Raw genomic sequence first — 27,244 nt, 5'->3', positions numbered from 1 at the left:
AATTTTTCATTAAAACCCAGGGGTTGATATAAAAATCCTAATCATAATTTCAGAATCACAAGTGGAGATTAACACACCCTTTGAAGCTGAAAACTTCGGTCACCTCTCACTCTCTGCTTTTGGCTTACCAAGTTTTTTTGTAATAAAAAGGAAAGAAAGCATTATTTTATATTCAATTACATAATAAGAGATTAATATTGTAACCTAAATGAATGCAATTCTGCTGAACATCTCTTGTTTTTAAGCAAGACAATTTATTTTACAACATGAAGAATTTAAAGTTATTCGGTAAGAGAGTGGATTTCATGGGCTTTATGCCCTACTTTAAGTCTCTGCAAATGATTAATAGATACAGATCTTATTGGACTCTTAAAGATAGATTCTTGGCATTGTTCAAACCAAGATTAAATAACATCATTATACCTTTCTTTTCTCTTTCTTCTGAGTTCAGAAAAAGATTTGAAAGAAATTGATGTCTTGATTGATGTGAACTCAAAAAACTATCCTGAGAAAAAAACTAGGATTTTTATCACCAAAACCACAAAAATAGGTTATTATCTCTCACAGTTCAAGGATTCTTCTATCAGATGCAGTGATCTTGACACAATTTACAATCAAAATGACATGCATGCTGCTGTTTTAGTTTGTGAAGTACTGTAGTAGAATGCATATTCTAATAAATTTGAATACTGTATATAATAATCATATACACCTCAGCATGAAGATAGAAAGTAATTTCTTCTTTTAATATTGTCACTGTGCAGTTTTTCTTAGACTACCTTCTCTAAGCTTTTCCTGGAGATTTTACTATTATTTGTGGCAAAGTCTAATGCTATTCCAAAACACACACAGCATCTTGGGGTGCTTTTTCAAGGGAAAAAGAAGACTAGAGAGAAGATTAGGAGTCATTTACATGCTGTCCAGATTAGAAAAAAAATTGAGTTAGTGCTGGTGGGCCAGCTATACAGCAGAGATAAGGCCTACTTCTTTTTCAGTAACTGCTTTTTAACTGTGTAAAATTTTGTTTAACTTACACAGTACATGGACTATTAGGAAACAGCTTTGGATTGTTTTTCAGAAGTACCATGAACAGGAAGTTTCCCAAAATACTAAATTTTTGCCTAGCAACCCAGTCCCTATAATTAGACCTTAGATACAGGCTATAAGTGATGTTAACAACATACATAGAAGAAAGCTGGGGAAGAAATGCTTGATTTGGATTTATTTACATTCTTTGCTTGCTGTTAAAGTACTGTTACAAACAAAAATATACTTTACCTGACTATTCCAAATCCTGAAGTTAGTATACTGTTTAACAGAGTGATAAAGTCAGATAGTACAGCAATTTATATTCATCAGCAAGTGAGCATTAGTGTGACACAGACATGGAAAAAAAACCCCAAATATATGTTCTCGTAGTGTGAAAAACTATTTACATAACTGGAAAGAATCAGAATTTGGAAAAAAAATATGTACTTTAGAGCAACACTATCCGTCAAGATACAGCTTACTAAAATTCATGAGAAGTAAGAATTTCTCCCAGTTTTATTTAGTAAAGTCCACTACGTGGTATGCCCCACAAACACAAACAAAAAAAAACCCTCAAACCCTTATGAGCTTCCTACACAGGACCTGATTTAAAAGAGGTTCTGACAACTTTCGCCAGTTTTCCCTCTGCGCGATTTGGGCTCTCGGGGGCGCCGACAGGCCCCTACCGAGGGCGCAGCGGCTGCCGACCCGACCCCTCAGCGCCGCGGGTGGCCCCCACCCCCGGCTGCGCGGCCGAGCAGGCGGAACAAGAGGATGAGGAGGAGAAGGAGGAAAAGAGGCTGCGTGTCCCAGCCCATCTCCGTTTCCTTCCGGGTCGCAGCCCGCAGCCCCCTCCTCCTCCCGCGTCCTGGGCCATGGGGGCGGCTGCCGGGGGGGCCGCCCACGAGGGCACCGCGGCCGCAGCGCCGCTGGACCCCGGGCGTGGGCTGTCCCTGCCCCGGGGGGCTGGGAGCCCTGCGGCGTCACAGGACAAGCTCTTCTTAATCAAAGGTGCAGACAGCCCTCCTTTCCTCCCCTCCTCTCCTCCCCCTGTACGGGTCAGGGACGAGCAGCAGCGGGTGCGGCAGCCCCGAGACCTCCCCCGGCCGTGCTGCCCTTGCCGTAGCCCGAGGTCTTGCCCCACTCTCCTGTCCCCAGGGAGAAGGGATGACCTTGGACGAGGCTTCCGGACGCAACGAGGAAGCCCCTGCAACACCGCCCGCCTTTCCCCCTGCTGTCAGTAGCGGCGGTGCCTGTAACCCCTCAGTCACCCTCCTCCGGGGGCGCCGGTAGCGAACACGTCCGGGCGGGATGCGGGACGGGAGCAGCAGGCGCTGAGCGGAGCCGCTTCCTTCTCTCGAGGGAACTCAGCCCTGTGGGGCTGCGAGCGCCGCCGGGCGGGCGGGGGGCCGCTCCCAGCGCTGCCGGGGCTCCCTCGGGGAAGAGGCGGCTCGTGCGGGCTACAAGCAGCGCTGCGGATTCCGTAGAGGAACAAGCCGGTGTCCCGAGCTGGATCCCAGCCGGGAGAACCGTGGCGAAGGCACAGCCAGAGTCTCCTGCGGGCGGCGCAGGGCACCGGGAGTACCTGCGGCGGGCTGGCGGCGCTGTGCGGCATGATACGATATTATATTATAATTCTATTATTATATATATATATAAATATATATATAATATATATATATAATATATATATATATTTATATGCTTATCCCGGTCGCTCCGATGTCTGCTCGGGCTGCCCGCGCCTCCCGGCGGAGCAGAGATCGGAGCTCAGGCGGCCCCGGGAACATCCCGGCATCAGCTGGACAGGACTTGAGGGTGGATGGACGTAGTCCCCCGCAGAGAAAAGGGTCTCGCTGAGGATGCTCGTGGCGAGGCACTGCTCCCCGTTGCCACGCTGTTTGCCTACCCCTTGCAATGCTTTTCTGCCCCTCCCAAGGAGGCCATTCGCGGCGCTACTCTTTGGGGAGAAGTTAATTTAAGACCAGTTATTAGTTCTGAAATCAGGGAAATGTCAGTTACTAGACCTGGAAATGTAAAATGCAGTAGACATGCAAAATTCGGCCAGCATGCGAGGTCTTTATGCTCCCAGGCAGAATTTCATTGACATGAGTACCAGAAACTTGTTCATCACAATAATCAGATAAATATTTTTTTTAAAGTGCGACCTAACGTAAATGTGTTTTGCTTCATAGTTCCTACTCAGACCATTTTTTAATTAACTGGTACTAGGAAAGGGAAAACAGGGTGGGTATCAATACTTGCAAAGGAAGAACATGTAATACCCTGAAATTTTTAAATTTTTATAAGAATCAGGTGGGTTTTTACAGTTCACTAGGACTTTGCAAGCCTTTTTCTTAAAAGTGGCCAGGTATGACTACACGTGCATTTGGTGCAAGAGCTAGAAGGATTCAAGGTACCCCAAGTGACTTTGGAAACACTGAAAGAGTGAAGAAAGCTCAAGAATAAGCGTTGCTTATGTAAAGGTCTTCAGAAGTAGAGGTGGATTTTCAGGTGACCATTTGAAATAACAAGTGATGCAACAAATAATTATATCTCCGTTTTGGGGAAGAGTGAGGCGTAGCCATAGAACAAGTCAATTTTAATAGCCTGTCTCTGGAGTGAGAGAAATGTCAAAGTACTGTGAAAAAGCATCCTGGGATTTGAATTATTATTTTTTGTGTGTGTGTGGCTTGAAAATACATACACATGCCATTATTTTCAAAATACTCTATTTCATAGCAACAATTCTTTTTCTTGCTATTTTGTCATATTAAGTTAACATAAAAAATGTAGATAATAGGACCTTTCCCTTCAACATGTGCTGACAGGTCTTAATTTTCCAGGTTTTATTTTCTAAACAGTTTTTGGGGGTTTTTTAGTTCCCCTTAAGTAACAAAATATTGATTTTTATTTCTTCAACTTTTTTTGACAGGTGGAATTTTTCTAGGTACTGTTGCTATGGCAGGAATGATAGCAGGTTTTGGCACCACGCTTGCCATGACAAAAAAGAAGAATCCAGACTGGTTCAGTAAGGTTTGTGCCTTTTGAGCTGTTTTTCAATAGTGATATGCAGGAAGTAATGCATCAAATGCTTTATAGATATGGTGATATGTGTGGAGTTTGGCAAAGTTGATGGTAAGAGCACCAGACTTAATTCAAGTGAGTAGGGGTAGGATTAACTTAAAAATCAATTCAGAGTTGGCACTGCTAAATACTTTAGTACTTGAGAGTAGCTGAAATACATAACACACTGTTTGCTGGAATTGTTTGCTGAAATCATACTAGTGCTATATAATGGAATATAATTAATGGTTTGTTTTGATTCTGTGATGTGAACACACTTCAGGCATGAGCCTGGATCACCTCAGTAATCCAGTTCACCATACAGTGCCATAGTGCTACAGTGAATCTGGAAGAAAGGTAACTGCAATAAGGATGGGAATGAGTAGGTAGAAAGCCTGTAAGCTGTGGAACAAGTAAGTGGAATCATTTAGTCAAAATTTAAGATCTCTTCCATCCCAATGTGTAAGGTGACCGATGAGAAAGAGTAGTGGCTTGGTACTATGAGATCTGATGGCCAAAATTAATCTTGTGCAGTTACTAACAGGATCCACTTCTGCATTCTGAAGAAGAAAATTGCTACCAGTTACACCATATTGGTATATTAATCTGAAACATGGCACATTTAATTGAAGGATATTTTTTCCTCACTAATATATAACCCAGCACGCTGGGACAAGAACAGAATGGTGTTTGTTAGCCCCTGTGCTGAGCACCACGTGGCCCCATAGGGGGAAATGTAAAAGGAAAGGAAACCTGTTGGTCAGGATGATGATTGTAGTCTCGTCACAGTCCTGTTGAGGTCCTGGTCCTCCTCTGGATCCAACGAGTGGTACCAGAAGTCCCCAAACCCCAAGATTATACATGCTTAGGTTCAGGTGGGAATGCCCAGTACCTCCCCCAAGGTGGAGAGTTTCACAATGGGTGATGTAACTCCGTGAGTCATGGGATATTTTTGGAATCTTTGATGGTCTAAGTCCTTGCAGCTGCCTAATATGGCAGTCCAGTATGGCCCTTTAGCAGAGATGACCCCTCAGACTGGGTGTGAAAGTGGAATGCCTCCCTAGAGGGGAGTCATTGGTGTGAAGACAAAGAAACACTCCTCTGCCTCCGGGGTTCTTTAACACCCAGCTTGTAGCCCAAGGTGTCAGGTGTGCCCTGGGCACCTGCTGCAAACAATCCATTTATTAACAGTCCATCAGAAATGACATAGAGGGTGTAGAATACACAGTTTTGGTTATACCCACATAGTGATAAACTAGTCCCAGCTCCTGTAACTAGGACAGTTCCATTTCAATTTTTGCTGAAAACTGTATTTGGTACTATCTGTGCAAATGAATTACAATAGTTTGCTAGCAAAAATCTCTGATTCCTGGGCCCCTCAACTTAAATACTGCAAAATGTAGAAAGATACTTTTTGTCGAGGTACATGTAAGTGAAAGGGAAGGCTAGACTTTGAGAATGGCTTAACTTTCTGTAGAGGCTCTCTGAGGTACCAGTGAGATTTTGCAGGAGCATTCTTACTTAAATTTATAGTTAGCAACTTTTAATAATCATGTATAATAACAAAAACATAACTATGAATAACTACAGATGATTGCATCCTTCTTAGATGTTCAATGCCTAAATACTATTTTTATTCATGTTAAGGTGAGGACATAGTTTGACGGGTACTTTAAGCCAACATCAGCCAGCATTGGTGCTGAAAGAATTAATTCTACCAGCCCTTAGTTTCTTGCAATTCATTTCTGTCCCTTTAAAGACACCAATACTTGTGCTCCTGGGTTGGTGAGATTATCCTTGTTAATTCTGTGGGGTTTTTTTGTTTCTTGCATTAGTTTTAGTCCAAATGAATTTTATGATCCACTTCACTGCATGACTGCAGTGACTGTGCTGTCACAAAGTTAGGGGAAGGTTTGAAGGAGTAAAAATGGTTGCTCAGTGTTTGGGAAGAAATATGAGACCTATTCTTTCAGCGTCTTTTCTGTCTTGTGCTGTTTTGTCTGTCAGTGAAATGGTGGCATGCAAGTCAAGTAGAAACAGCAACCAAATGTAATGCAGCCTGTGACAGATGTAAATAGTTTTATGGGAGAAAAAAACGTAGCAATTATGAGGGGAACCTGTAGCATTGCAGCATCATGGCTTCATGACTGCATTCAGACTTCCAGGAAGCAATAGTATGAGACTCTACTCTTGTAAAGTAGTATCAGTGTTACTGGCAAGATATAAACCTGAAATTGCACCTACTGTACCTCCTCCATGGTAGTGAATTCAAGTAAATATAAGCATTTGTAGGACTGGTGCCCAAATTGACTTGAAACTGAGATTACATAATCCTGTTTAGTGATGAACCACTACAGAGATCTTCAGTTAAGGAGTACTGGAGAGGGAGCTGTTAAAATGAAATGCCCAGCTGCAGCAGCCTCCTTGTAATAAGTGTACAGTATTACCAGCATTTATGCAGGTGTTTAATTTTACAATAGATTAGGTCATGCAAAACAGTGAACACACTGAATACAATCAACTAGAACAGTTAAGCATGCTTTATTTTTAGGCACTACTTCCTTTTAGACACACTATGCACAAGTTACAGGATCGAGGCCTGTGTCTTCTCCCACTTCCTACTTTTATCTTGCAGGAGAAAAGAAAACGAAAAAACAAACAAAACGCTCAACACAAACAAACAACCCTCCCTTCCCCAAACCAAGCAAAAAAACAAAGAAAGGAGCATATATTTGGAAAACAAATCAGCTAATTTGGCCCTGTATTTTCTCAGCCTGGTGTTTGGAAAGACTCAAGTATTGTTTAAAAGCATATCTTTTAAATTAAAGAATGTTAAAAGAAATACAGAAGCAGTAATGACAAAACAATCTGGACACAGAGTAATGGGTTTGTGAATAAAACTCAGTTCTCCTAAAAATGGTCTTCTGTTGGTGACTTTTTTTTTTCCTATGCTATACTGTTGTCCTTTTAATTTTTTTTAGCATGTCATTAATTAGCTTTCTTGATGCTTTAAACAGCATATCTGATAATTATATAACAAACTGTCCTGTTTACAGAAACCCTTACCTATGTACTTAAGTACCCTGAGGAATCAGCCTGTGACTGAACGCTGTTTGACTGCTGTCAGTAAAACCAGATTGATTGTTTCCATTTACCACTATTTTTTCTGGGACAATCAAGCATTTAAATACTGTTTGTGTGGGTTTTTGCCAGCAATTTTCACAGATAATGACTCCTATTTAAAGATTCTGTGTAGAGGATATTTTTGTCCATTAATTTCCCATCTTCCAAATGGGAAATTTTTTTTTTTTCTGCATGGTGTTATGTGTGGTTAGGCTATGCAAGCAGGAAAAATGTCAAGAATAATCATCACCATTTCAAATCTACTCAGAGCAGTCTCTACTGAAAGAGTTATAATAGTTCATTATCTGTGATAAGGAAATAATAGGACCTGGTATTACAATGTGACTAGAGATCTTTGCTGTTTGTGTGTGTGTGTATGCTTACAGAGCATTGTTTTTCTTAACAGCTTCCACTTTGGGTTGTCCAAATCGGAATAAATAAGGGTCAAGATACATCTACTTGAGCCCTTTGCAAGTGTGTGTTTGTCCTTGGGTAGCTGTGCCTACAGCTAAATCCTAGGGCAAATGTTAATGCTGAGGACTGTTGGAGGATCATTTTAACATGCCAGTAAATACAAAGCCAAGAGGAGAAAAACTACTGATACTGTTTGACTGAGCATAGTGGTAGACACCAAATATGTCTAATTGTATCAAAGAAGAAAGAGAAGCATTTAAAAAATGTAAAAAAATTAAAGTCTTGTCAAGCAAAGAATACAAAACATTTTCCCTCCCACTTTTTATAATGAATAAAAAAGTGTAGTTCTTTCATGTGTTTGGAGGAAATTTTTTTGATCTTTCCACAAGTTAATTTCGCTTTTCAATATTTTAGTCTATAAATGAAATAATACTTTATCGAATATAGTTGTATGTTTGCAGTCTTGTATATGTTACCTCTGAGCAATAATTAGGTTTTTACTTACTCCAAGATCCCAAGTAAGTAAGTTAAGTAGGACTGTTAACTTTTGTAAGGACTGTATATGCCCATCTTTAAGAGTTACCATCTGAAATCTGTGTTTCCATGTGAAGAATTGAACAGTGATCCTTTGGGAGGAAAAAAAAATCCTCTTAATGACAGTTACCATTATGAGCAAGAGAATTATGTCTGTCTTGACTGCTGTTGTGGGCTACAGAGATTGAACCTCTCCTATACCAATTGGGCATTGTCAGATGGGCACCGCTGTCTAACAATGAACATAAGGTGCACCTTTGATTGATGTCAGCCAGTGTGTGGTTTATGCCTTTGGAAGCTGCAGTATGCATCTCTGTTATGTGACAGGGAAAGTTTCACTGTGTTTGGGACCCCACCATGGCTGAGGGAGGCTCCATTCTTCTTGGCCTGAAGTGGCTTTTCCAAGTCACAGTGTTTTGTGTTTTCAGGACATGTCTCATGGCAGGTTTTTATGCAGCGGTATCTTAACATGAGTTTAAAACCACCTACTCTTGTTTCTAACAAAAGTGAGAAGTGTGGAGACTGCAGAGCATTTTCTATGTTGCTTCTTGGTGAACTCTGCAGGGGGATGGGTTCAGTGTTTTGCTCTTTGCTCTTTTCCTAAGCAGTTTCAGAGCTTCTTCAGAGTTGTAGCCCCTGGAAATTAGTCCCTGGGTTACCGGTGGACCCTCTCTGTGTCCAGCTGAAAGCTGCTCATGTTCCTCCAGTTTCCTTATGTGCTATTTCAAAAGTGCAAATAACAATGTACAGGCGAATGGTGACCCCCAACAAAAAAGTACCAAAATCAATTATGTATAATGATTATGTTCAGACGTCACTGGCATAAAGGCTTGTGACTGGCTTTGATTCAGTTTTGTATTTTGACTAGTGAGATAACTGAGTGTTGGATTCTTATGCCCACAAAACAGCTGACTTCACCATTTGTAGGCAATTAAAATCATCCCCACGTGGCACTGGCAGTCATGAAAGCTGCTCCTGGTAGGAAGGCAGCTCATCCAGCCCCTTGCTTGGCTCTTCAGGTCTGTTGGCCACACTCGTACAACTGACAAATCAGGAAAAAAGTCTAAATCATGGGTTAACTTTTTTAGTTCTTATTTTTTTTCCCAGTTATCGTTCACTGTCTTGATCACTTTATTTTTGGTTCTAGGGCATTACTGCCACAGCTGCGTTACCAGAGAGTGGTTCGTCACTGGCCTTACGAGCCCTAGGATGGGGCTCACTCTATGCATGGTGCGGAGTTGGATTGCTGAGTTTTGCCATCTGGAAGGCTCTGGGTGTGCACAGTGTGAGTATGATCCTCTCAACTACCATATTTTAACTTGGGTAATGCATCTTGGGATGGAATCTCTATACTACTTCAATCTAAGAGTTATACTTTCATTCACCACATTTAGAATGACTAACCAGAATGTGTGCATACAAGGAAGGTGTTCTTGGATCTGCAAAAAAGGGGATGTTTGAGGAGGAGACAATTTTGGGGGAGGAACGATTTTGTCCTGCTTTGTATGTATTTGCACAGATGCCTCAGATACTTCACAAAAGAACCAGTGTTCTAAGTTAGAGATTAAAATAGTAGCTGCAAACTTTCTATATCCTTTGCTTATTGAATTGAAGGCTGCCCCCTGCATCCTATCTTTAGAGCAATTGGTTTATTTGTGCAAGTTCTATTTTTTGCATCAGGACACTGAAGACATAAAAAAAAATTGAAAGGAAACGAGCTTGCTTTCTAGAAGGGGTGAGGGGACAGAAGATTGAGTATCATGTGCTGTACAACGGTGGTCCATGACATGCCACGTCAAGGCAAAGAAACTCGGGAAGCATCTGTACATCCCAAAAGGCTACGGCTATCTTTAGTAAATTGATTATGTTCCAACGTTTCATGATGTTGAGTGTGAACACTGAAGTTCATGTGAGCATTTTTGTTTGCCCCTAGTAATGAGCCATGACTTAAGGGTCCCCTGCAGCTATAACTTTGGCAGAGCTGTTTGCATCCTCTTTAGGACTAGGAATGAATAGACTTCCTTTATCGTACATGGCAAATTATTTATATATTCAGCAAAGAATATATAAAGAGGGAGGAAGAAGATACTACTTCATCTCAGTACTGTTCTCATTAATACCTTTATTCAAGTTCTAATTTCTTGTCTACTCTGCTGACGTATCCTGTAGCTCAAAATTTGAATTGCAGCATACAGCACTCTACAGTCCTTTTTTCCTTAGCTTTCAATGTTGATTCTCAGTAGGAGCCAGTAAAGGGAGGCAAAATGCCAAAAAAGCATAGCAGGACATAGGAGGCAGCTTCAACACATTTTTAAACTGAAAGCCTCCACGTGAGGCTGTGGTGGAATGTCAGACAAGGGGGAAGAAGAGTGGGAATACTGGTTTGTACTCTCTGCATGCTGAACAACAACAGTTCACTCAGTTTATTGTCATTTGTGTCAGTCAAAAGGATTCACTTCACACTGTACTGCTGATTCTTATTTTTTGTTCTGTCAGAGTGTTTCTGGTCCTGCTGAAGGACAGCAGAATTTGATCCTAGTCTGCAATTTATGTTATCTGTTTCTCCCTAAGCTAAATTTTTACTTCCCTGAGCAGTACTGGCCTAGACCCACAGTTACTGGTTTTCCTGTAAGGCTGTTTTTCTTGAGACTGCCTGATGGGGAACACCCACATAAGCTTGATATGGCTAAGCCCCTGGACAAGTCTGAGTCTGATGGGGCTTCTGGTTACTTGAAAGCAGCGGCTCTTGTGTCAGAAGCACACTGCAGGCATTTTAGAGAATTGTTGAGTGTTCCTAGCGAGAAAGCTGCACCTTATTATATTCTGTGTTGTGTTAGTGTTGAAAAGAGGAAACTGTATTTTAAGAGGCTCTTGCAAATGTCTGTTGTTATTGGTTTCTATTGTGGAGTGCTTATGTTTCACTATTGTGCAAGGTGGGAATTGCAGATGCTGAAGGAAGTAAATTTCTGTCAAGAGGTGATTTGGAACAGCTCTCTGCTCTCCACTGACATATTTATTGCATTCACTACAGACTTCTAAATTTCCACTGCAGAAAGGAAGCACATACAGTAGTGCTATTTATTATTGCAGAATCAAAAATTAGCAATTTGTAAGTTTCCTATTTCCATGTTTCTTTTTCCTGTTTTATTATGTATCTGTTAAAATCAAAAATATATACGTTTAAAATTGCTAGAGGTTCAAAAGTAGAAGCATGTTATATTCTAACCAAAGAGGTTCGTTAGCATTAAAAATATAATTATAGAATAAGTAATCTTTGATTTTTTATTGTTGTTTTCATTTTTTGCCTACTGCTTTAGCACAACACTCAGGAGCAAACACTGGCTGTTGAAAGACAGTATTTATGTGCTTAAATGTCATCTTCTTGAACAGTCAAGATTAAATAAGGATTATAAGCTATCTAGTACATCATTAGTTCTAAACTCTTAAACATATGCTCATTTTAAGAAGGGCCTATTTTTACATGATGTGTTTTCCTGTTTCAGGGGGACATTCTGCATTCTGATACTTTTGAAAATTCTTAATTGCTATCATGTAAGCAGAGATAATAGATTAACAGTCAGTTACAATAATGATTTCTGAGACCACTGATGCATATGTTGTGTCTAATTATTATTAGGTAGCAACAAAAAATAAATAAAGTTTTATTTTTGAGAAACTGAAGTTATCACTGAGTGAAATTAAGTTTCTTTCCACATAAACCGTTCAGACCATGGAAGACACTGTAGATTTTGCACTAAGCTCAACATTTTCAAATGAACATTTTCATTTCTGTTAAACATTTTAAAAGGAGGCTCTTACAGATTCACCTGAATAAAATGTCTTGAGTCTTCAGTGCGGTTGAGTGCTGCGAATTCACTGGCTCTGTAGTACATGCTAGTTCCCAATACCTGTGGAATTTCAAGTCACAATTTCAAACCTAGCATTAGATACCAAGGTTTGAAAGCTATCAACTTAAGGTAGACTTCAGTCTCTCAGTGTGCTATACTCTATGTGACCTGAGGGGCGACTTGACTCATTTTGATGCCGGGACTTCACCTTAACAGTAAGGAGCTGCCCTTGGAACCTGCTAATTAGTGACCTGGTCCTGCTAAGCAGCAGCTTCATCTGGCAATATTGATAACATTATTGGCAGCTAATACAATCTCTTGATACTAAATTGTTTCCTTTGATATTAAATTATTAAGGATAATAACATTCTGATTGTAAGCACTGCAGGTGTTTCATTTAGCAAACAAGAAAGCTGCTTTTGTTGCATATAGGAGTATCTCAACTCCAGTGCTTTCTCAAATCCATTGCCAATTCTTTCCCTGTGACTATCTTGGTGGGATCTTAGTGAAAAAAGGACTGTCACTTGCAGAGTTTGAAGGGGAGCTCTAAGTCAAGTAATACCGAATTGTTAAGTATTTAATGCCTCAAGTCATCTGAAGGAGTAAAATACAGAAGGCAGAGTGGAAAATCAGATGTGATGGATTGGCAAAAATCCCACCACAAGGAGTAAGAGAGCAAGGAGATCTTGAAGCAGAACTGGTTTGGCCAGGAAAGCTATTGGGCAGTTCCATTCGTGGCTCAGAAGCCCGCAGCTGATGTTCATGTACACCAGGGCTTGGGCTGGCTGTACAGGAGAAGGAGAGTAGAGCTGGTCCCTGACTTTGGAGAAGTGCAGTGCAAGACGTACGCAGTGCTTTTTGTGCTTCGAACACTGCACATGCCAGCCACGTCCCAGTGCGAAACAGTGGGATGTGCAGACGGTGTCACTGAGTGGTCCTTGCGTCACCCGCTGGGAATCCCTTGAGAGCGTCCTGGCGCCCGCAGGAAGCGGTGGTGAGCGTCTCCCGCGCACCTGGGAGCGCAGAACTAAGCCAGGAAGGCGCTGCTGGGCTCCATTCCCGGTTGGTTTATGGCTCGGTGTGCTCCTGCCTCCGCTCCCGGCGGTTCCCGCGGGGCGGGGCCGGAGCGCCGCGGCTGCCCCACAGCGGCACCTCGTGGCGCCGGCCGGAACAGCCGCGCAGGCAGCGCCGGCGGCCCGTCCTGCGTTTGGCCCTGGCGCATGGAGGGGTCTGGTCGTCTGAGAACCACCCTGGCTTTTAGACAAGCAGTGGGAAACGGTGTTGCCCCTAGTTAGAGGCCGTGGTTTCACTGGGTGTCGCTGACAAAACGCTACGGCTTTTGGTGTTGGGGGATGTGTTTCCTATGAGCATGGATTATTGACGGGACAGTGAGTGATTGATGAAAATATATATTACCCTAAGGTTTGTGAATGTTTAAATTATCTTGTCGTCGCTTGCAAAGTCAGAGATGAAACGACGGGAGTAAAGTGGAACAATATTTCCTTGATGAGTTATAATTGCTGTAATTAATCTGTGTCAGCAGTCGCCACTGCTCAGCAGTTCGTGTCGTGGCATGAAACTGAAGCCACACTTCAGGGTACCTTGTCCTTACACCTTCTGAGACAGCCTGTGTTTGCTATAGAAGCAAATCGTTGCTAAGATCTCTTCCAGGCACTGAGGTGATGCACTAGCTTTGGTGATACGAAATTTTTATTTAATCTTTGTGGTTTATTGGTTCTTAAAACAGTGCTATGACAATGCGTACTTCCACCCCTTAACAGGCTTTATTGTTAAAGGTGGTTCCCTGGAGCTTTACAGTCTGCTGCTTTTTATGCTAGCGTCAAAACCCAGGGGTGATAGTAAGTAACTGATCCTTATGTCTTGGTAAGGAATATAAAAGATTTTACGCTGTCTCAAGTTGGGTTGTTAATATCCCCTGACTGCAGTTGCCACTGTTTTAATCTGAGGACAGGCTGGTTAAGTAATAAACCCTACTAAATTCCACTCAACTCTTATTCTGAAATGGAGAAGTGATGGATCAGTGAGGACTTGGTTTGAAAATGGTTTAAGTTCTGTTTTTCAATGGTGGAAAAGAGAAATCTTCTTTCTAAGAACCTAAAAGATGGTGGTTATCTGGTTTTATATTGTACATCTTGAAAAAAATAACCAGCTATCAGTAATAGTCAGACTTTTTTAACTTGCTTGCTGCAATCTGTTAGGAAAATACATTTAAATATATGTATCTGTCCACCTTTGATTATCCCTGAACATAGAAGCTCTGTCTATATTAGCAGGTATCATTGACCAGCAGCACTGGGGCAGTATAGCGTTGTCAGACTGAAGACCTGACATCTACAGCCATTCCAGGAATTTCAAAATTTGGACTGACACTGGCTTTGTCCCATGTCTTGAATGCCTGTTTGCAGTTGGACTATGTTATATGCACTTCTAGAAGGCTTCTTCAGTTTTGTTTCACCCTAAAGATGCCCAAGTCATCCATTTTGAGACTGTTGAGCAGTACACAAACTCATGGCGAGTAAACATGAACAACTGGGAGATTTGTTCCAAGGAGCATCCTGATCTGAACCCAAGACTCATCCAGACACACCCACAGGCTTCCTCTCTGAGGCACTTTACAACATAGAAGGACATGTGCTGTGTTAAACACAAGCTTAATAATTGACATCTGGCTTGAAACAAAACGACACCACCTTTTTAAGTTTATTTGCTATTTAACTATTTCCACATCATGGCACTTTCTTCCATGGCACTATCTTAGTTTTGAGCTTGCAGCCTCAGAACCCTGTAGCTGCCCACTCCTGATGCAGTGGGATGACTGTTTTCTGATGCAAAACACAGCAGTACTGAAATAAATTTTGTAGAAAAGATTGGGTTTGGCTAATTTATAATTTCATTTTTTTTAAAAGTTGAATAGTACTTGAAACATCTCATTTCAAGATTCTCTATATAAAATGTTCAGTGACGTTTTAAATTTTCAGTTAAAGGGTAAATGGTGTTTCACTCAGTAAAAAATGTTAAAAGTAAAATACTCAAAGTTATCTTAAAACCCCTGTTATTACAGTTGAACTAAACGAGTATTTTCATGGAAGTTTCCAAGAATTAAACCTTTCTTATTTTATTTACCTATTCTACAAGTGTTATGATCCACTACACCTTTTTATTGCTTGGAAAAATGTTAGTTTCACAGAATCACAGAAGAGTTAGGGTTGGAATGGACCTCTGGAGATCATCTTGTCCCCAACCCCCTTGCCAGCACAGGGTCACCTAGAGCAGGTGACACAGTTTTCTAGGAGTTTTCTAGAATTTTCTAGAAGTTATGGTTGAGTTGTAAACGCTTGGTTTTAATTAAACTTTCAGCTATAAACATACCTATGAATGTCTGGTGTTCTTTTTTTCTTTTTTTTTTAACTGTCAGTGACTAGGAACCTTCTTTTAAAAACAGAACAATGCCCCCAGCCCTTGTAGACTGAAACTTACAACAATTAACAAACAAGATAAATTACACTTTAAAAGCCCTTTTGCTCTTCATGCCCTTATTAAATTAGGTTTCATTTCCTCACAAATAAAAGCATTCTTTGTCCCATAGGAAAAGGGCCCGGATGATTCATATGTAGATTTGTGAGATTCTGATTGTTGCTTCCACATCTGTTCCATGAAAAGCTGGAAAAATAGTGAGAAGAATTGCTTAGCAATTTGTGACTAATATAGTTATAAAATATTAGTTTATCATTTTTATGGTGTCTCCTAATGAAATATCTTGGTTTTCATTGATCTTAACCTTTAAAATGTTAAGAGTCTAAAACTATTGCATGGCTGTAAAGAGACGTCTAAAACAATTAAAAGCAATACAGAGAATATATGCTTGCCTTGGCTTTGTTGGTAAGGATATTTCCTAAGCAGGCTGCTCTTCTCTAGAGGAAATCTAACCTCTAAATCACCATTTTAAGTATGAAGAATAACATCCCCCTGCTTATTTCGAGAAATATTTGATATAATTTTGAGAAAGTATAGTCATAGGCACAGTATAAATACAAAGCAGTATTGGCTTTAAGAATGGATTAATTTAAAATAGAAGATGAGAACGTGGAGACATAGTCTTCAAAAATTACTGGGTTTTGCATCTGTAAATAGTACTAAGATTTATAAATCTCAACTAAATATAGGCATATTGCAGTGGCTGAAATTCTTATGCTGTTTCATATATGGACAAATGTTGCCGTAAAAGCAGCATATCTCCTAAAATAACTGTAAGAGTCATCCTACAGTCATTACGAGATTTTTTGTTGTTATTTGTTTTTAATTATTGTTGTATTTGTCACATAAGTATTATTAATGAAGTTTCTATTCCCTATCATGCTTATGTCTGATTGCATAACAAAAACTTCTTGCTATTTCATGATCACATATTTCTATATAAATCAAATCTGCCCTTTTTTTGATGCTCTTTTATTTCCTCAATACTTATTCAAACTCAAACTCTTAGAAAGAAGAACTAATACAAGTTAGCATTTCCTGTTTATACTGGATTTTTCTGTACTGCTTATATTTCCTAATTAGTTTGGTTTGGAGAGGCTTTGCCTCCACACGTATGTTCTGCTAGTCTTTTATCCAAGAAGAGAAAAAAAAAAGAAACCAGTGAACTTCACTGTATACTTGATAAGGCAGACTACTTATTCAAGGATTAAGATCATAATTTTCCTGCTGGAAAGCTGCTACATGTGCTTTATAAATAGGGACAGCTGTAAGTGAGTATTTCAAGAATATGGGAAGACTGTAACTGTAGCTGTTTTGAGGAATGACTCTTTTGTGCTGTGAGAGCTGTTAGCTACCACCAGTGTGCTAAGTAGCTAGAGAAAACAAAACCACGTTCAGCCTATGGTCTGAAATGCCTCTGTGAAGCAGTCCCACATCAGCCTAAGTGGACGAGTGGGTCGATCCACTTCTTGATCACATAAAACTGTAAATTGTGCATGTACCATTAAAATCTGAATCAAAGCTTCTATGATGGGTGCCAATTATTCTTGCTTCATCTTGGTCCCACGGCATCTTCTTGTACATTAAGTGTGGTGGTGTGGCCATGCTTGTCTTACCCCTCTGTAGGCAGAGACCCCAGCTGCTCTGCTTGCCTGCAGGCATCCAGCTGTCCCTGCCTGCCTCTGGGTGTCACACAGGCTCTGACAGGTTTCTGGCATGGAATTCAGGCCTGGTCAGGGTGTTGAGGCTTAGGCTTCACTGAAGAGTTTTGGGTGTGTGCTGGCCCTTTCCTCAGCCTTGGATCTTGCTTGTGGATGATACATATAATGAATTCATGGACATATAGAGTAAAAGAATTACTCAGATTGCCCTTTTCAGGAACAGCCTGCTTGCAGACAATTCGTGTTTTGAATGTAATTCAGAACTCTGAATTACAGCACAGAAGAGTTTATAGGGTTGGAACACTCATCCGGAGATTTTGGGTCTATTAACCAGCTAGCTTTATACAATTGGATATTTAACTACTTTAAATTTAAAATTATTTCAAGATTAATTTTTCAAATTGCCCAGGGTGACTAAGGGGCAATGACTAATACACCATAATAGACTAATCATGTGGATGTCCTTTCCAGGCACCCAGATTTGAAAGTAAGATTCTGCAGAAATAAATGGCACATTCCTCAGTGATATCAAAAGCATTCTACTCTCAATTTTTCTGCATGGCATAAAAGGCTTTACTTTGACATATCATATACCACAAAAATTTAATTCCTTTACATTTTATTTCAGAAATATCAACATGGAAATGTATAAAACTTACAAGGACACTCCTGTATCTCTGAACCTAAGGAAGTTACTTTCTTTTTCATTTTCCAGTTTACAAAATTACTATCTCTGTGTATATAAATTAAAAGCTGTCTCTCCCATTGATCATAATCGCTTTTTTTTTTCTTAATTCAAAATAATCTAGCCAAACAGTGTTGCTTTCTTTAGGCTTTTCTACTGGAATAGCATCTTCTTCCCAGTTTGGGATCTAAGTCACGTTTGCACAGAAATTAAACCAGACAAAGCAGGACTAGTAAAACGTGTTTGTGATGTAGACCAACCCTCTTCCCAGTTGGGAAATGCATTCATTTATGAATAACATGTCTGCTGCACACTTGGAAAAGTAACATGAGGAAGGTATTTCATGTGTTTTATCTCTTTGTGTGACCCAATAATTGGAAAACAGGTAGCCTGACCCTTGTGACTTGACAACTCTCAGTGGTTCACCAGTAATTTGAGACAGAATATTGAGTAGCCATGGGAGGCTACTACATATTTATAATGGTTTGGGAGCTGTGACAGCTTCATTCTAAACAGTGATGGTCCTCTCTCCCTGTAAAGTTCACTTAGGTTATTTTTGTGTTATTTTTCTTTAAAAAAGTGCAGGACATAGCAGGACACTTACACAAGATTTATAGAGATAAAATTGTGGAAAAATATGTGTTTGTTTAATGTTAGGCAGTGTAAATAACCCTCTGATTTCAAAGAGAATACTCAACACTGCATATAGTTAAGCATATGTGTAAGCCTCCATGAGACAGGGGGCTAGTAGGAGCTCTTGACTTCTCTAGATGGTTTAACAAAATTCTGCTGCTGCTTTTGTCTATGCACACCTGAAACACTGGAATCAGCAAACTGGTGGTGAACAGCATACTGTGACTGTACAGTGTAAAGCAGTTAAATTTTAGGATGTATACTGCCAGGATAGACCCTCTCAGGGACTTTTTAAGTAGACCTGTATTTCTGTATAATCTAGGCATTCATGATGCCTTTGCCAATGAAGGGCAAGGTCTAAGAATGTGAACCAGGGCTGTATTTTCCATGCTTATTTCAGAGGTCAGCAGGCACACCGGCACAGAGTGCCCCATTTACACTGAGAAAAGGCGAATCACCTTCAGCTGACAGACTGGCTGCTCTGCTCTTCAGTGCTATAAGGGTTCAGCCCTTGCTGTTTTTTACAAATAACTTGCTACTTCTGTATGTGGCCCTGGGTAATCATTTGCTAACAAGGGCAACAGCAGTCATTTTAAGATTTGGGAAAAGGTGGCAAAAACAGTCCTCACTGGTGCTTTTAAATCGAGGGCAGCCTGCCTCATCTTCGAGCCTTGTGAAATGGAAGATGGCAGCGAACAGAGGGCATGCACATACTGTATTCTGCTGCCAGTTGATATCCCAGTTCAGGGCATCTAACCTCGTTTCACTTGGAAGCTAATGTAAGCAGTTCTTACTGATACAAGTACTAAAATAGGAAACTAATAATTCCTAGAATCTGGGTTGGCTTATTATGAATGTCAGACATTAAAGAGAACATTTCTTCGTAAAACTTTCATTCTTGGATTCAAATAGACTCTTTTAGCCCCTCTTCCATTCATTTTAATATGAACGGCCATGTAAGTGCTCTCAGTAATAGTGCTATCCCAATTTTTGTGTGACATTCTGTCAACGATGTACATTAAAAAGAGATTATTAAATGGATGATGCTTTTAGGTACCCATATTTTTGCCATCTGAGGCAGGATCATTAGGTTAAGATAAGAAAATAACAGTGATCTGTAGCTATTACAGATTATTTAATGCAGTAAGGTAGATGATATCCTTTTAGAAAGAAGCCTGGCAGAGGTAGAACAGTTACTGTAATTTATTTGGCAAGAAAAAACAGCATCGAGTCTTTGCAATATCTGTGACAAAAAAATAAAATTCACTTGAGTGAAATTCACTTCAGAGAGTTGCCTGCAGGAATGGAGCATGCTGGAATGTTAAGAAACGTGTTACAAATCGTTCATGTACCACTGGGTTCAGAAGCAGCAGCTGAGAGAGTGGCCTGTGATACTGAAGACAGCAGAAAGAGGTAAAATACATTCAGGTTTTAGCACTTGGTTTACCGCACTATTAATTAAAGACATTATCGCAGTTGAACCAAGTACCCCAGTGTGGCTGACAATAATAAAGAGGCAACCCTTTCAGTGAATTATTTCAAAACATTCCAATACTTAATACATAGCGCATTACCTCTTGTAATTAAATTAATGCCTTCTGATTTGAGTCCACTGATGTGTGTATTGTGAAATCTGGAGGAAATACAAGAGAAGATTTCCAGGAGGGGAGGAGAGGGGAGAAGAGACCTCTTGAGTGGCAAGTCTACTAAAAAGAAAAGGCAAAGCAAGACACAGATTACTAATTGCAGCATTTCCCTCGTCAAGAAGTGTACTTGTTCCCTGAGAGTTAAAGCAGGTAAAGACAAGGTCCTAATTCTTGAACCTCAATTGTGCAATATTAATAGAACATAAGGCTGATCCGTCATCTTCACAAGAAGCTCACCACACTACAGGAGGACTGGATGCTAGTAAGCCCAGTCTGTTGAAAGGCTGATTTACATGTTTAGTGAAAAAATTTTGCTTCCACTACGAGGATCCTCTGAAGTTGCAATGGGCCTAGTACGATACTGTCAACTAAATGCAAGCAAGAATAACCCCAGGGCCAGTATGAGTTACTTCGGAGGCCAAATTTAGTCCTAAATACATTATATATAAGTATTTATTTATTTATTTATTTATCTCACTGTGAGAGAAGGGACAGGAACTTTGGGATGTGATTTCCATGGTTATTTATGTGTGTATACACCAGTTCTGTTACATCAGAGAACAGTTCTTTTCCAAAGCTTTCTCCATGGTTTTAGGCAATGTTGTAAGTGAGCTTTAGAGAAGCTCTGAGGATAGGGAAGACAGTGGTTTGGATTTGGAGGTACATTCAGGAGAGCAACAAGCACAAAGTGTGGAAATGAAGGAAGAAACTCAAAAGCTGATATTCATGGAACAGAAGAGAAAGGGGAAGATACCTTAGAGGTATCTTCCAAAGCCCCAGTGAAGTATTGTACTAACTTTCATGCTAGGAGGAGAGGGAGAGGGGGAAAATAGAAGTCCATGACCAGTACTAATTAAGTTGTGTAATGTATTACTACTGAGAACTCAAAAACTGTTGAGAGAAATAATCAGTTGCAATATCTTTTAACTGGTATAGAAATGAAAACTTCTAGTAAGAGTTAGTAGCTGTGACATTTGTATTGGGAAGAAATTGGGCCTGTTTAGACATACTGTGAAGTCATGTATTAATGAGGCCCATGCCAGTCACTGCAGATAATGTCCTTCTTAAAGAGCTGACAGCCTAAAGTGTTACACTGAGAAAGAGCTGACAACCTAAAGCATTACACTGACAAGACAATGCACAGTGGTGATCAGCTTGGCAGTGTGATTTATTGAAATAGCTCACTGCCCAGGAATCACGAAGGAAGGAGATTTGTGGACAACTGTGTCCACATGGTCAAAGTTGTGAGTTGCAAACGGAAAACTATTTTTGTGCAGAGGGAGCTTGTGGAAAAGGGCAGGCAGGAGAGGAAGAGGTAAATGGTAAATGAGACTTTGAGTCTGGCATCACTTACAAAGTGGTTTTACAAAGAAGCATCAAAATCTGGGAAGACAAGGTTGAGGAAATTTCTCAGGGAGTCTTAAAAGCAAAAGAAAGATACTGAATATTTCGGATTTGGTCCACGTGTTAAGGAAAAATTGCTTTTCCAGGAGATGAGTTGCTTTTACCTGCAGAACATAAATTAGTGTTCTGAGAGGAGAAAAATCTGTCTAATATTCCTAAATCTGTAGCTGCTGGCAGTGTTTTAGTGCTTTCTAAATAAATACCTTTTTTCTTTCAGAACAGAGCTGTAGAGTTTTATTTCCCAGACAAGCTTGCTTTTTGCATTTGAGAGTTAAGGTCTGTCATGTTAGTAATTATAAGGTGAGAGTGAGGAATCACTGTTGTTTTCTGAATAGCTCCTCCACCCACCATCTTTTTGGAGGCTTTATAGAATTGCTTTTAGTTTCCCTTTGATTTTTTGTGTCTTTAGTGAAGTAACAGAGGTGTCCACTTATGAGTATGTCATTTAAATTTTACCCTAAAAGAAATTTAAAAGTCTTGAGTTTAGAAACAGCCAAAAAAATCCACATTGCTCCAGATTATTAGCTGGTATAAAATGTTTTTACCAATAGAGCTACAGCATTTTACGTCAGGTTAGTATCTGACCATTCTTGTGCTACTAAACACCCAGAGAGTACTTAGAGGGAGATGAAAGAAGAGAAGACTTGAATCACTCTTTAGGAAGCAAAAAATGTTGAGTAAATTGAATGCTTTCTGAACATCAGTGAACTGGGATAACTTAATTACAGAGAACTGGAAAAAACAGCTAAGCCAATGCTCCTAAAACATTTACTACTGTAAATACTTGTATTTAGTTGTCAGCAGTTGTTTAATGTAATTTGGGCTGTTTCCCTATGTCAGCTCTGATACTGGCGTTTATTATTCTTGGAAACGTTAACTGTCTATGAGAGCTTCTCAGTTTTAAATAAGAAGCAAAAATGTTAGTTTAAGAACAATTGTGGGTGATTGCCAAGATTTTTAAAAAACAAGAACAAATAATTAATCAAAATAGCTATGTGATCAGAATGAAATATGAAACAGAGAGCAAATTAGTTTTTATTTAAGAACAAAATCAGGATAAAGCAGAAAGGATGATTTGGCTCTGAATTTTCCTTCTACTTTATATAACATATATTTTTGTTTGATTAACAGTACCCAGGCATTATTAGACAAAAACTAGAGTTCTAAAATGTTTTCATCCATCACAGTTAGCCATTGTCTTAGTAAAGGATTGGTAATTTCTTTGTAAATTGTTTCATTCTTTGTATCAGCTGTAACTTGAGTATTTGCCTTCCAGCAGCATTTCTCTAAAGAATACTAGTTCTTTGTGAGAATTATTCATACACAAGGACTTGAACAGAAAATGGCCCAAATGTATTTGTAAAAATACTGATGACCCATAGCACACAAAACATAGGCATATTAGAGAAGATGCCCGTGTGGCTGTTTGGAATATCTAGGTTTCCTGGAACCTCTCTGTGGGACATACTGCCTGAAACAGCATTTGGTCTACAAGAGGTCATTGCATCCAGTACTTGCATACCACATCCTGTTTTCTCTGTGTGAATGTCACAGATTCTGTAGAGCTTCCTAAAAATAGCAGTCCAAAACTTCCCCTGTACATCCTGCTGTTTGTGTAATAGGAGTTTCACTGATTTGGTTTTTCCATGCCTATCCTTTAAAAATGTAAATGTACATTTTTAAATATGTAAAAATACATGTAAATACATGTAAAAATCTCGGAAGACGGAAACTCAACAGTTGTAAGTATTATCTTCAAATAGAAGTGACTTTTATATAAAAGAATTTTCAATTCTGGCCTTCCAGGACTATTGAATCAGACATTGGTGATAAAATGCTTAGCATAAATATAAATTATAAATACCATATATGTTATATAGATATACTTCCTCTTTCACATCATGTTAACAACCGTGAAAGAAAAGCTTGGTCCTATGTATCATTATGAATCTTGTTTTCCTTCCTACTGCTATATACTTTTGAATGAGACTTTGTTTTGTCACCTGTGTCTGTGTGGTGGGATGAACCTAAGCTGTCAGAGCTGACCAGTATTTATCTTTAACCCTTGTTTTAAAATCCTTGAACACCCCGATTGGATCTTTCGTCCATTACAAGTGTAGAAAAAGGCACTGCAGTCAAAATATGAGCACATTCTATGGAGGTAATTTTCCTCCAAACAGAAACATTTTAAATATATGTGTGTGTGTGTATCTGTGTGTCTGTGTGTAGTAGTTCATATAACAGTAGTGAATCCTTCAGGCAAGCAATCCAAATCAGTCACCCCAGTGTGGTGCTTTAGAAGGGGTAATTGTTGTGGGTCCCTTCATGGACCAATGTAATCAGAGGGAAAGTCTTAATTCTCTGTTATTTTAAAAGGTTTTTTACCTCTTCTTTACCTCACACAGCTTCTTTTGTTGAATAAGCCTGGGGTTTGTGGTGCAACTTTGCTTCTTATTAGCAGTTAACTGATTTTATTTTTATATCTCTTTTATAGATGAAAGAATTCCAAACTAAGATGCAGTCAATCTTTCCAGCAATTCCTAAAAATAGTGAGTCCACTGTTGAATGGGAAAACTTACTTAAATCCAAGTGAAAGACTTGGAGCCATTTAGAGATGTCTCAGCAAGAACGGGAGTGGAAGTAGCAGAAGTGTACCCTCTGGAAAAGAAAGAAGATTCAGACTGAGCAAGATACTGACTGAGTTCACTGAACCTGGGAATGCCAGTTAACGTCTAGCAGCATGGGAATTAAAAAAAAACAAAGCCAAACAATTTATACTGCACATTTAAAAAAGTTTGCTATAGTTGATTTGTGAGAAAATGAACCCTCCAAGATAAGTTGGATTCAGCTTGAAGAAAGACTTTTATCAAGGCTTACAGAAAAAAATTATCTTCATTAGTAAATATATGGACATAATCCCAGTAAAATCCTATCCCATCCTGCATTTCAAGAAGAATTTTATGACATTTCTCTAGGAAACAAAAGAACAGTACTTTCAGTGATTTGTACATGACCTATTAGTAATATAACCACCAAGTTGATTATAACCGATCTGTTGCTGGGTCTGAAGATAAAGCATACAGTGCACTATTCAAAAATAAAGAAGATATTTAAATTTGCAACAGAGGAAGTATCTAAACTAAAATATTTTTCTATGTCTGAAGGTAAAGTTTAAAAGACCCAATATGCAAGTGACCTACTGAGCTCCTCTGCAGAGTATAAGAAGAGATCTCTTCAAAGTGCACTGTTTTGTCAGCATTATACTAATTTTTTTTATTGGATCCCACAATAGTGAATCTGATCGTTTGTATGAAAGTCTCTACTATATTTGTATATCACTTGAAATAGTAAGTGAAAGAAGGTATAAAACAGTGAGACACCCAGTCTATCCTACACAAATATTTTCATCTAAGAAAGTGTATGAGCAGGGCTAGTTTTTCTGTGTGTTTCAGTCATTTCTGTGGCTCTTCTACCAGTGGAAGCCATGCGTCATTTTCCACACTGCAGTAATCTCATGAAGTGTGGGTGTAAACTAGAAAGAATAATGTCTTACTCAAATGTTGTATTTGAAGAACTGAAGATCTGTAAAAATGCAGAAATAAAAAAAGTGCTATCAGTGAACAATCCTTTGTTGCTCAATTGTCAGATTTTCTTATTAATTGCACACAGTCCAGTTAGTCAGTTGTCAGATTTAATAAAGCCCTCTTAAAACCTGTCTTTTGTGATTAAGTCTTTTATTCCTAGGAAAGAACATTAAAAAAAAGCTTTAAATGTCAGATGAATAATAGGGAAGTATGGTTTTCCTATGAAACATGACACTAAAATAGTATCTTTAAAACAATTGAAGTGTAATAGTTGACATCTTTTCCAGAGCTTGATGCTTGTAATTCAACATTAAATAAACTGTGGTGAATACTGCCATCATATACACATGAAAAATGATACTATTTTCATATTTCTTTTAGTTTTGTGAGAATGGTGATACCTGTACTGCTTACATTTAGGCATATTAATGCTGAGTTACCAAGTTTAACAAGTAGCTGTGTCATTAAAACTGGTCAAGTACTAAAGTGAACTAAATAAATGCAAATTGCATGATGCCCTTAAGGTTACTTACTTTTAGTTTCTAAGATGGGATTCAGGTCATCTGTCTTTATCTGGATTCAATAACTCACCTAAATCAGTCATCTAAAGTTCCTTGCACAGTCAGTGGAGAAAGACAGGACTGGTCAGAGCGTGGCTTGCACTGAACGAACATGAATGCCTGTCCCTGGAACTGTACAAGGCATCTGATCTGACCTGCTGGCTGCCTCTGAAGAGAGCTGTCCTACCCTTGCTTGCCTCCATCAGCACAGTGACTGCATGTGAACACAGTTCAGGAGAAACTCAGAAGTAAAATGATTGGTTTTCTAGTGCTTTAGAGCTCTGAGGATAGGGAAGTGGCAAGTCTCGGCACAAGAGAACTGTCCCTTCGGGTAATGGTTAGCCATTGGATCAGTGTAACTGTATTATAAAAAAAAAAATCCCCTATGACAGATAAAGTAAATTAAATCTGGAGGTACCCAGTCATATGGACATAGCAGATGATGCTCTTCAAAAAATCCTAGCACAGTGAAATATACAGACAGAAATATTTAAAATAGAATCACTTACAGGGCAAGTACAGAGTGGTGAAATAAATCTGTGTTGAGTACAAGGCTGAACATTACACATGTTCCAAAGATAGAGGAAATCATAGATCGTCATATTCCAAGCTTTATTCAGTGCTTTTGGCTAGAAGTGGATTTTCTCTAGATAACGGTTTGTGAAGAAGAGTGCAAACATAATGTAGGAGTAAATCAAGTCTCAGCTGACATGAAAATCATGAGAGATCTTGGATATTTGTTATTGCACTGTGAAGCTCTCTTCAGTTGAACATTTCTGCTGGTTTTGTGATGGTTCATTTTTTCTTTTTGTGAAAACATTTGGCGAAGAGTTACTGGAAACCACAACAAAACACAGAAGAAATAGAGGGGAAGAGTACCTGGTACGCCAATAGCAGCTAGATACCATAGTGTATGTAGTTATCGAAGCTGAGCAAATAAAATTAGGGAAAAACCAAAACCAGACAATAGACATTTAAAAAAATTGAGTTTTAAGTGTTAAATACTAGAAGTAGATACTAGCACAAAAAAGCTGATGGGTCAGTGGCTCCCAAATTGCTTTCTTTTATTTAAAAGTTTGCTTACTCTCTCCGCATCAGGGGAGTATAAGAACAAAACATGGAAAAAGTTTATTTTCATCATCAACTTTTCCTGTGCAAAAAGTTACGCTGAAGGTGATGTTTGCAACTCTGTTATTCAAAGTGGCTAATGTAGAATAGCCACAGTGAGTTTCAAGTTGATTCAAGTCACTCTTCAGCTGATCTCTGTTTCATTTCCACTGATTTTCCTCTGACTTTTTGGTGACATTTAGTTACAGCAATAATGGGGGCTCCATATGTTCTTAAAATTAGCTTGCAGGTTAATGCTTAATAATCCATGAGCTCCCTCCATATTACTATGTTGCTTAGAAACAAAAGAGAAATAGGAAAACAGTGATGAAAATGTATGGCAAATGGCTGTGCAAGAAGCAGTGATGGGCAGGCTGCTCCGCTATTCTTGTGCTTACTGAGAGAGCCTCCACAGCCCCAAAGTCAGTAAGTGTCTTTGGTGTAGGAGGTTGCAA

General features: G+C 39.4%; 1 protein-coding gene across 1 annotated transcript; it reads left to right on the top strand.

Annotated features, from left to right (window-relative positions):
• Positions 1–1,856: 1,856 nt before the first annotated feature.
• On the top strand, positions 1,857–25,254 carry TMEM242 (transmembrane protein 242). Its single transcript, XM_032683102.1, has 4 exons — positions 1,857–2,040; positions 3,965–4,065; positions 9,314–9,451; positions 24,033–25,254. The coding sequence occupies exons 1-4, from the start codon at positions 1,905–1,907 to the stop codon at positions 24,129–24,131; spliced, it is 474 nt and encodes a 157-aa protein (XP_032538993.1). The 5' UTR covers positions 1,857–1,904; the 3' UTR covers positions 24,132–25,254.
• The last annotated feature ends 1,990 nt before the right edge of the window (positions 25,255–27,244 follow it).

The sequence above is a fragment of the Chiroxiphia lanceolata genome, chromosome 3, assembly GCF_009829145.1.
Source record: "Chiroxiphia lanceolata isolate bChiLan1 chromosome 3, bChiLan1.pri, whole genome shotgun sequence".
Lineage (NCBI taxonomy): Eukaryota > Metazoa > Chordata > Aves > Passeriformes > Pipridae > Chiroxiphia > Chiroxiphia lanceolata.
Note: the sequence above shows the minus strand (reverse complement) of the source record. Positions and strands in the feature narration are given on the sequence as shown.